Source organism: Mastomys coucha, unplaced genomic scaffold (assembly GCF_008632895.1).
Source record: "Mastomys coucha isolate ucsf_1 unplaced genomic scaffold, UCSF_Mcou_1 pScaffold22, whole genome shotgun sequence".
Taxonomy (NCBI): Eukaryota; Metazoa; Chordata; class Mammalia; order Rodentia; family Muridae; genus Mastomys; species Mastomys coucha.
Genome location: NW_022196905.1, coordinates 79314406 through 79325708, shown reverse-complemented (window position 1 = coordinate 79325708; position 11303 = coordinate 79314406). Strand labels below are relative to the sequence as shown.

The following is an 11303-nucleotide window of genomic DNA, read 5'->3' as shown; positions in this document are numbered from 1 at the left end:
TTTTTGATATTTGAACAGTTTCCCACTCAGAAAACTAGTCACTGAATCATCATCTTCCAAGAGAAAAAAAAAATGTGAAAATTGAAAATTCCACTGAAGCAGTAACAGAACAGGATTAAAATAAGAAAAAGCTTAGTCTCTTCTAGAATTATTACACTGAACATGCCAAAATTCAGTACTAATGAACATCAACAATTCACACTAAACTACAACTTCCACACTTTTTAGAGCAAGTTACAGTCAGTCATCTATGATCCTAAAGTTAAATGGGATTACCTGCATATGACTCTGATGCAGAACTGCCACTTCTATCAAAGACAATGGGTGATATGCCTCGAGCTCTCTTCCTTTCCTTCTTTTTCTCATCTAAAACAAAAAATCCAGACAAGTTTTAAACTATCACAATACCAAAGAAGCTAGCATAGGTATTCAAAGGAGAACTTGTCCTAATCTAGTCTTGTTACCCAGCTCTTAAACAGCAAATCATGTTTCTTTCCATTCACATTGCTCAACTTCCTCAGTCTCACTTAAAAATTTATGTTAGATACTGTCACACATCTCAAGTAATAAAAACACCTGAATATAACAGAAATCAGCTACTTAATTAACTGCTTTATGAAAAAAGTTTTCCGTGAGGGAAATCTGTAAAGCAAATATAATTTTTTCAGTAAAACTTAGCATGTATTTTAAATGTACTATGGAGTGCTATACTAAGTCCTGTTGCTTGTGTAAATTACCAAAGTCTTATTGTGACATATGCCAACATCAGAACACAAAGCATTCACAATGGTAAACATGCACATATGAACAAAACCAAAAACTGGTTTCCTCACTTCTGTGTCTTCAATTCTCTTACCATTTCTGCTCTAGATCATTTTTCTTTTTTTTTTTCTTTCTTTTTTTTTTTTAATTTACCAGGCTGGAGAGATGGCTCAGCGGTTAAGGGCACTGATTGGTCTTCCAAGAGGTCCTGAGTTCAATTCCCAAGCAATGGTTGCTCACAACCATCTGTAATGGGACCTGATGCCCTCTTCTGGTATATCTGAAGACAGCTACAATGTACTCATATACATAAAATAAATAAATCTTAAAAAAAAATAATTTACCGCTAAGGTCTTAATGGTCTCCATGTATTTACTTATGAGAATGGGGTATCTTCAGTACACAGAAAAATCAAGCTTAATGTGGAATTTTATATATATAGTATACAGATATACTCATATATGTATATATGAGGACTGAGACTGAATTCAGCCCATTGCCATTGTAGTCGTAAAAATATAAACCCCTTAAACCTCTTTAGCTGGTAGATAAGATGTAATATCAAAAGTATAAAATATGTATGTTTTTTGTAAAAGCAATGAAAATCTAAAAAAGATTATCAATGGGTCACATATACAGTGCCCTTCTATGTAAATTCAGTTAACTGCTTAAACTAAATTCTCCTCTCTCTTAATTCTTAAAGCACATTCAGTAGAACTTACAAATAGGAAACCTTAACCAGCTGGGCAGTGGTGGCACACCTTTAATCCCAGCACTTGGGAGGCAGAGGCAGGCAGATTTCTGAGTTCAAGGCCAGCCTGATCTACAGAGTGAGTTCCAGGACAGCCAGGGCTATACAGAAAAACCCTGTCTCTAAAAAACCAAAAAGGGTGGGGGTGATAGGGGTGAGGGGTCAAAGTAATCCTGAAATTGCACATTTCCTCAGTTGCAAGACACAATTTGAAAAGGCAGGCCTTCAAGCTAGAGAGTACAAGACTTGTGTTCTATGCTTCCTGAGTAAATGAAAGATACTTTACGGCTTGTTTCTGTTGTTTTTTGAAAACACTAATACTTACTAGGGTGTGGCCTAAAACCAATGTTGCAGATTGCCCATGTTACTTTTAATGTATGAACCAAGGACATTCTGACATTTCTTGAGTAATGATACCAAAAAACTTGAAAAGCCAGATGAGCACACTAGGACTAGCTAATCTTTTGTTTTTTTTAAAATTGTTATTGCAATTTTCAAAGCTTTTTTCCTTGACCACGTCAAGAGTAAAAACTTTACAAATTCATTACAAAACACACCTGAGAGCATAATACATTTCTATAAACACAGAGATAATATGGCAGGAAGGGATCAATGCAGAAGATTTTGCCCAACTAAATTTATATAGCATAGCAAACCTGGAATTAGTAAAGGAAATGACAAAGAAATGCTTAGCATATTATATGAATAAATTCTATTTTTTAAGTACATGAAGGTTATGACTCTGCGATCAAAAGCATAATTAAACTTCCTAGCAAAATAAAGCTTTTTAATCAACCAGTAAGTTATTTTATAAATTACTAAAAATTCTGGGAAAAAGTAAACTGGAGAAAGCGGAATCTAGAAAATGAATGACACTGAAATTAATGTGGTCCCTGGTATTTAAAAACTAGCATATCCAAAAGTTCCACAGTGACGCCATTTTCAGGCAGTGTATATCAATATACACGCACACATGCACGCACACATATATATAAAACCTAAGAAAAATAATCTACGTATAAGTAGTATCTTAAATAGATACCACATAAGGCATTTTCTGAATTCCAGGTATCTCTTTTAAATAAAAAGTATTGATTTTTTGTAAAGTGATAGGCTATCCTTTCAATTTGAAATGTATCTGCTACAATAGCAATATAGTATGAAGTAATCTAACTAGAATAACAGATTCATGTAAAAATTTACTAAAAATAAGTCAGGGCCAACAAAACCCATTATTTGGTTCAATACCTAAAACATAATAATTCATGTAAGAACATTCCCTCTAGCCCTATGAGAGCTTTTATACATCTTTAGGATAATTGGAGATTCTTCATATTAGCAATACTTTTTGGTTTTACACACAGACCAGATTGGTCTTAAATCCATAATCTTCCTGCCTCACCTTACAAGCAATCTCAATCAACTCATATGCATAGATCTCGTGTTTTAAGAAGAATGTATTATTTTGGCTCTATTGCTACATGATGGAAAATTAAGAGGCATTCTACCTTGGAAATGTCCGAGTAACTAGTGAGAAAAATACATGTGTGTGTGTGTGTGTGTATATATATATATGTATCAAGTGCATATGTACCTGAATAAGTTGTTGTCAGTGATGAAAATATTAAGAACTATAAAATTAAAGCCAGAAATATACTTTCATAGAAACAAACCTGGACTCGCACAAATTTTTACTAAATCATTTGCCAGGAAATATACAAACAAACAAACAAACAAAAAAAACAGTACCTGATCCATCTGTTCCTGACCCAGATCTGACAGATCCATCTGTGAAGGAAACAGACTCAGAACCAGAATCACTGGCCTCACTTCGGGTGTCATAATCATTCCCTTCTTCCTTCTGATCTCTCTCATCCTGTTCATATTCTTCTTCCTCCTCCTCTTCTTCCTCCTCCTCTTCTTCCTCTTCATCCTCTTCCTCCTCCTCCTCTGCATCTTCATCCACTTCCTCATCATCTTCTGCATCTTCATCTACCTCTTCATCTTCCTCTACATCTTCTTCCCCTCCTTCCTCCTCATTCTCAGTGTTGTTGCCCTGTTCAGAAGAACCACTGCTTCCTGTCTCATGGTCAGAGCCATACTCTTCAGAGTTCACCTCTTCTTTTGAAGACTGGCTGGATCTGCTTGCACGTCTATCAACTTCAAGCCCAATTCTCTGATATTTAAAGAAAAAGGGAATCAGCAGTCATTAATAGACAAGGTCAAGATGAATAAAGAGTTCTAAAGCCTCAAAAAAAACTGCTTTATTATCTGCAATAACATTTACTACCTCAGAACCATCTGGTGTAGGAGACTTGGCCCTTCTTTCAGAATCCCTTTTCCGTACACAAGTTTTTTCTGGTTGAGTCTTGTAAGGTTCTCTAGAGGAACTGCTTGACAGACGAATTTTTCGATCAGCATCTAGACGCTTGTTCCTTTCAGATCTTTGATATTCCTCATTTTTATATTCTGTAACCGACTTTCCTTTTGTACTAACTATCCTTTTATTATTGCTAACAGATGAGCTTAGTGGTTTAGAAATCAATTGTCTTGAATGGATGGAAGGCTTTTGTCGCTTGGTGTCAGTAGATTCCATTCTTTCACTTTTTCTTTTTGATCCTTTAAAAAACAATTTAAAAAGACATACAAAAATATTTGCATTATTTCATTAATTTCACCAACATTTATAAATGGGCATGAGGCAGAAAAAAAATGCATTTTTAAAAGCTATCTCCTAAAATATTTTTACTCCAGAACAAACTTTAAACAAAACAGATTCCCAGCTGCTGAACTAAACGCCCATATTTGAAAGTTTTAAGTACTACTCCCCACACCAAAGGCAGGTTTTCTTTTTAAAAAGGTATGTGTGTGTGTGTATTTTATTTATATGGGTGCACTTTAGCTGTCTTTAGACACATCAGAAGAGAGCACCAAATCCCATTACAGATGGCTGTGAGCCACCATGTAGTTACTGGGAATTGAACTCAGGACCTCTAGAAGAGCAATAGGTGATCTTAACCACTGAGCCATCACTCCAACCACCAGCCCTCTCCCAGCCACCAAGTAATTTTTATTATTTTATGTGTTTGAGTTTTTTGCCTACATGTATCGGTATGTCCCACAACATGTCTGGTACCTGGAGGGATCAGAAGCAGGTACTAGATCTCCTGTAATATGAGCTGCCATGGGAGTACTAGGACTGAATCTTGGCTCTCTGCAAAAACAAGTATTCTAGCTGGGCAGTGGTGATGCATGCCTTTAATCCCAGCATTTGGGAGGCAGAGGTAGGTGGATTTCTGAGTTCGAGGCCAGCCTGGTCTACAGAGTGAGCTCCAGGACAGCCAGGGCTATACAGTGAAACCCTGTCTCAGAAAACCAAGTATTCTTATATATGTTGAACCATCTTCCAAGTTCTCTTTTTTTTAAAGAGTATTTTTATCCATTCCAATTCGGGATCTGTTATGCAAAGCGGTTTACTGTGGGCTTTTGGTACTAATTGCCAAGGTACAAATACAAGAATAGATTTTTCATAAATCAAATCTTTATTTAAACTATTTTTTAACAAAAATTAATAGAACTCTTACCTTTTTTCTCATTTTTATCTTGTTCACTCTCTGGATTATACAGTTCATCATCCTGTTCTGGTACTTCAGTCAAAATATCATCTAAAACATTAAGTTCCCCATCTGCAAAGTTAGAAATAAAATCTATTATCACTAACCATTTTTTCTAGTAGTTACCAACAAGCATTCATTTTGAGTAATTAAATGTCCATAACCCTCAAAGCAGTTTGATCAAACCCACTAAGAGTAAAGGATTCAATCAAGTAATCAGTAAAGGGTTCAATCAAATAATCGAAGTTAGTATCACCAGGACACAAATCACCATCACAAAAACTCCAAATATGGCCCCCTTAAAACAGTATTTCTGATATTCATATACAAAAATGCAAAATCTGAATGTCTATTATGAAACACAGAAAACTAGCCCATACTATAAGAAACCAAACAGACGAATATAGCTTTTTCTGAGGCTTAACTGGGAAAAAAAAAAATCAGTGAAATCCACGTAAGGCTGAGTACTAACTTTATGATTTTGCTAATATGCTTAAGAAAATTAAGTGTTTAGGGGCAAAGACATATCATACAAGTAAACAGTTGAAGAAAAAATATGCAAGCATAAGCCCACATATTAAGTGAAGACAGATCAACTTGAAAGGAAAGTGAATCCTAGAGAAAATGAAAGTGACACAAACATAATAGTTTGAAAAGGCAACTCATCTAAATTGGCACAGTACACAATCTCCAAAACTCAATTTTGTCTCCTTATCCTCAACCCAATAGAAAAATATTTCTAAGAAATATACAGAAATATCAACTTAAATTAAGTATGTAATAAATACTACAGTTGACAGCAAATAGGAAATCTTCCAATTGATGGCATATAGTACATCTTCCAGCATAAAAATATCTTTGCAAATTTACACTGGTAAGGAATTATACAATCATAAAGCCTGCTGAACCAACTACAGTAAACAACAAAGCCTCCTAGAAATATGGTGAGGTTAAAAATTGCAAGTCCATACATAAATTTACTAGGACTCTTGCCACTAGAGGAAAACACAAATCAGGATTGAAGATACATACCTGTAACCGTTAACACAAACAAGAAAAAGAGAAGCAGTTACACAGAAACAAAAATGGTGTTTATTTATGAAGTATCTGAAAAATTAAACATTACTGGCATGACATTTGACTTCTCTGGGTGGTACATTAATCTGTACTTCACTTTTTTTTTTTTTTTTAAGATTTCTTTATTATGTATACAGCAGTCTCCTGCATGTATACCTAAAGACCAGAAGAGGGCACCAGATCTCATTAAAGATGGTTTTGAGCCACCATGTGGTTGCTGGGAATTAAAATCAAGACCTCTCTGGAAAAGCAGCCAGTGCTCTTAACCTCTAAGCCATCTCTCCAGTCCCTGTACTTCACTTTTCTAAAATGAAGAAATGAATCATACTTTTTCTACTGTTAATGAAAATCAAAATACACTGAAAAGGATATCATCTATTCACATCAAGATCCCTCAAGATCTGAATGAAGCCAAGTGCCATTTTAGACTCTAGGATATTTTTAAAAATAAGTAAATGGATTAGGGACTAGAGAGATGATTAGGTAGTTAAGAGCATGTGTTTTCTTGCCAAGGACCTGGGTTCTGGTCCCAGAACCACATACTGTGGATCACAATCTTTTTTTTTTTTTTTTTTTTTTTTTTTTTTTTTTTTTTTTTTTTTTTTTTTTTTGGTTTTTTTCCAGACAGGGTTTCTCTGAGTAGCCCAGGCTGTCCTCAAACTCAGAAATCCACCTGCCTTTGCCTCCCAGGTGCAGAGATTAAAGGTGTGCTCCACTACTGCCTGGCCACAATCATTCTTAACTCCAGTTCCAGTGATCCAACACCACCTTCTGACCTTTGTGAGCACCAGGCACACATGAGGTATACACACATGGGAAGCACTAATTACACACAAAATTTAAAAATCTAAAACAAAAATATAAGTTTGCTATAAATAACCCAAATTTGGCAGATGTATAATAATTACTGCTCAAAGCTCTTTAACTAGTCTTGAAAGGATGAAATACATTCATAGAAAACAGTTAAATCTATCACAAAATAGGCAGATCAGTAAAAACAGGCAAATCTTTTCATGAAATAACTAATTTCAATGAGAAATAACCCAAAATCCAGCATTACACCTCACATCCTAAAATTTAATACAAAAAAAAAAACAAAATGATTTAAATTTCAAAGTCACACCTATATCATAATACCTTATAAAAAGCACTTTTGTGTTAAGTTTTTATGGAATTCAAGTTTAGATACTGACTGCTCTTTTACAAATTATCTATCAACTTTTCCAAGATAAATACAAACCAATGCCCACTTACCAAAAAACATCTTATTGCTAACACACTGGCACTTTTGCTTACATGAGCTTAAAAAATAAAGAAGGCATGTTTTCTCATCAGTACTTTGCAGATAAAGAATTAGAAGTTCAGGGCTCAGGCTGGTAAGATGACTCAACGGGTAAGAGCACCAACTACTCTTCCGAAGGTCCTGAGTTCAAATCCCAACAGCCACACAGTAGCTCACAACCACCCATAATGAGATCTGATGCCCTCTTCTGGTGCGTCTGAAGACAGCTACAGTATATTTATGTATAAAAATAAATCTTTGGGCTATAGCAAGCAGGGACTGAGCAAGCTGGGCCGACCAGAGCAAGAAGAGGTCCTAAAGTCAATTCCCAACAACCAGATGAATGCTCACAACTATCTGTATAGCTACAGTGTGTACTCATACATAAAGTGAATAAATAGATCTAAAAAAAAAAAAAAAGTAGTAGTAGTTCAGGACTAGAGAGGTGGCTCAGTAGCTAAAAGAATTTGTTCTTGCAAGAGGACCAGCACTTGGTTCCCAGAACTCACATGGGACTCCAGTCCCAGGGTATTTGATGCCCTCCTTCAGACCTCCACAGGGATCAGGCAGGCATAGAGTGCTCAGATTTCCACATATGCAAAAACACTACTAACAATAAAATAAAATAAAATAAAAAAGTTTAAAAAAAAAGAGCTGATCAAAAGTATTTAGTAAAGATAGATGTGAGTCAGGAGTTCAATCTTTGTAAACTTACAATTAGATAGGAGAACAGAGCACAAGTACATTAATATTAAATTGTAGTACCCTTGCCTTAGCTCTGTATACTCAGCAGCAATTAAATTTCACCCAATACAGAAAATTATTCTTCTAGATGAGTACTTCTATTTGTACTATAGTAATAAGCTAAATATACAGTCATATCAAGAAGCTGACAGGTATGTAACCAAGAATTGTTAGGATCACAAAACCTATCAGATACTTAATAAAATGTTTTCCTATTCCCTGGGTGTAAATGACCACATTTTATTTTCTCTCACTGAAGTCACTAACACATTTATTAAAATAAGATGTATAGGAAAGAGAGGAGGAGCTGAAGAAACTCAGGTTAGCTATCCTACTTTAACCAGGAACTGGGAAATCTAGTCTCAAGTTCTCACTTTTTTCACCTCTAGTCAGACATTAATATCAAATACAGTAATTTAAATCATACATATAACATGATATAGGAAGAAATGAGAGAGCTATAACGGACAGTAAGGTAAGGAAGATAAAAGGGGGGAGGGAGAATATCCTAAAACACATCTTGTTTGAAACTATCATAATGATATCTAATATTTTACATGCCAATCAAAAAAAAAGCCACAAATAATCACTGGGGAAAGAAAACTCCTAATGAGTGTTGCAACCTATAAGCCTTCCCTAGCAATGAGACTGTACACATCAACCCTTTTACAGTAGCACCTCACTCAGGCTTCCTATGTACAATCTGGTTCAGTGCATAGAATCTATTCACATTAAGTACACAGCATGCCCTAATTATCTGAAGATACTACCCTGACTCAGGATGCTGTAAGACAGTAACAATCCTTTTTCATTAGTGCTCATTTCTGGGGAATCAACTAGGATCTCTCCAAGTTTGGAGTCTGATGATAGCTAAAGTTATTAGTGTCTTAAGAATGCTTCAAGGGCTGGAGAGACGACAGTTCAACCATTAAAGGCTGGGCTCACAACTAAAAATCTAAGAACTTTCACTGAAGAACAGGCTGAGAATACTAAAAATAACTTTATCTTCTTGGGTTTTTTTTTTCCAGTCACTCTCCTTATGGCAGCTCCAGTGTGACTGAGAACACTCAGTGTGTATATCCCAAAACAAAGAAAACTAGGCAAAATCCAGCAACACTATCTGAGTGTTTTATTTAGAGACAACCAATAAAAGCTACCCAGATTCATAGAAAAGGAACATAAAACTTCTTTACTGCTGGGAGAAAGAAATATACTAGTGGAAGATGTTTCAAAAAAGGTTAAATACCTTTAATTTTATTTCTAGCAACTTTAATTGTAAGTTATAGCTTAACAACAACAAAAAAAAAAAATAGAAAAGAAAAAAAACGTGGCTTAAAAAGACCAATATACCATATAAAAATTTAAGCTGATTCCTCTGGTAACTTCTTTCACTTGGTGCATAAATTTCACTTTTCAACTTAAAATGAATTACTTATGCTATTGCTCTTAAAGACAATAATCATCTCTGGCATTTGGTGACTAAAAATTATCTCCTTATATACTTAAAAAATAAAATTACTAATTTTAAGACCATTTTCTTTAAAGTTAATACACGTTTTATCACTCTGTCCTAGTTAATGCTTAACATTACTGATATTCTGTATCACAAGCACTTTGAACTATGAGTGTCAAATAATGTGGAATGGAGAGATTTGACACCAGTAAAAAAGTAATGCATGATAGCCAAAATCTAACTCAAAATCAAAATTAATCTGAAATGTTTCTGGCAGCACTATGTTCCACCCTGTGAGACCTTGGTTCTAAACATACAACATATATACTCTGCACTGAGTGTGTCATCCTGGAATACAAATGAACTGAGGTTTCTCAGTGTACACTCAAAAGTTTTATGTTCTTATAGAAAGATACTTATTTTCTTGTGGAAAATAAAGGTGATATTTTCATGCATTTATTCCTCTACATGTAAATATCAAATGTATCTTTAGATTGTATTAGAATATTTGATTTTTGGTTTTGTTTTGTTTTGTTTTGAGACAGGGTTTCTCTGTGTAGCCTTGGCTGTCCTGGAACTCACTCTGTAGACCAGGCTGGCCTCGAACTTAGAAATTCGCCTGCCTCTGCCTCCCAAGTGCTGGAATTAAAGGCGTGCGCCACCACCGCCCGGCAGAATATTTGATTTTAAAAGTTGCTGTTTGACCAGAGCTCCCAGGGACTAAATCACCAACCAAAGAGTACACATGGAGGGACCCAAGACGCCAGTGGCATATGTTGCAGAGGACGGCCTTATCTGGCATCAATGGGAGGCCCTTGGTCCTGGTGTAGGGGAATCCAGGACAGGGAGGTGGGAGTGGGTGGGTGGGGGAACACAATTACAGAAGCAGGGGGAGAGGGACAAGGGGGTTGTAGAGGGGAAACTGGGAAAGGGGATAACACTTGAAATGTAAATAAATAAAATATCCAATAAAAAAATTGCTGTTTGAATTGATTTGAGTTCCAGACCAACAAATGTTAAGTGAAGCTTGACCTAGGATTAGGAGGGAACAGATTATGGGAAATAGGATAGATGTTCAACCTCCTCTAATACCAAATACTCACCCAAGGTTTAATTCTTTATGTAAAAACTAAAAAGAACATAGCTTTTCTCATTAGTATGCAAATTTGCATTAGTCTTTAACAGTAAAATTACTTTGACAATTATCCATAAATGCTAGGCATATCTTTTGATATGTCTACAGTCATAAAAATTTTTTGATCAAGAAGGGCTCACAAGCAGTAAAAGTTTATGAAGCCCTTTCTTATATATTTATATGCACTTATGTGTAGATTTACTTACTTCATAGTATGTGGACAGCAACACCCCCACCAAAGAATCGTAGGTTGGTGGAACAACAAATTAAAAGATCTATAGACATATACTATACTGTAGAATACTCCTAATATCTGTGGGAATAAAACAAACTTCTCACTATGCAGTGATGTTGCACACCTTTAATCCCAGCACTCAGGAGGCAGAAGCAGGAAGATCTGAGTCTGAGGCCAGACTGGTCTACAGAGTAAGCTATAGGCCACAAAGAGAAACCCTGTCTCAAAAGAAAAAATAAACAAACAAAAA

The 11303-nt window shown here is 35.4% G+C and overlaps 1 protein-coding gene across 4 annotated transcripts in view; it reads right to left on the bottom strand.

The window, feature by feature from the left end:
- Ythdc1 (YTH domain containing 1) overlaps window positions 1-11303 on the bottom strand; it is a 31813-nt gene that overhangs the window by 14866 nt on the left and 5644 nt on the right. For all 4 annotated transcript variants that reach the window (XM_031342918.1, XM_031342919.1, XM_031342921.1 and 1 more), the window contains exons 2-5: window positions 5098-5199; window positions 3804-4132; window positions 3263-3689; window positions 277-366 (exon numbers count right to left, since the gene is read on the bottom strand). In XM_031342918.1, coding sequence (XP_031198778.1) covers window positions 277-366; window positions 3263-3689; window positions 3804-4132; window positions 5098-5199 — 948 coding nt within the window. The remainder of the gene's footprint in view (window positions 1-276; window positions 367-3262; window positions 3690-3803; window positions 4133-5097; window positions 5200-11303) is intronic.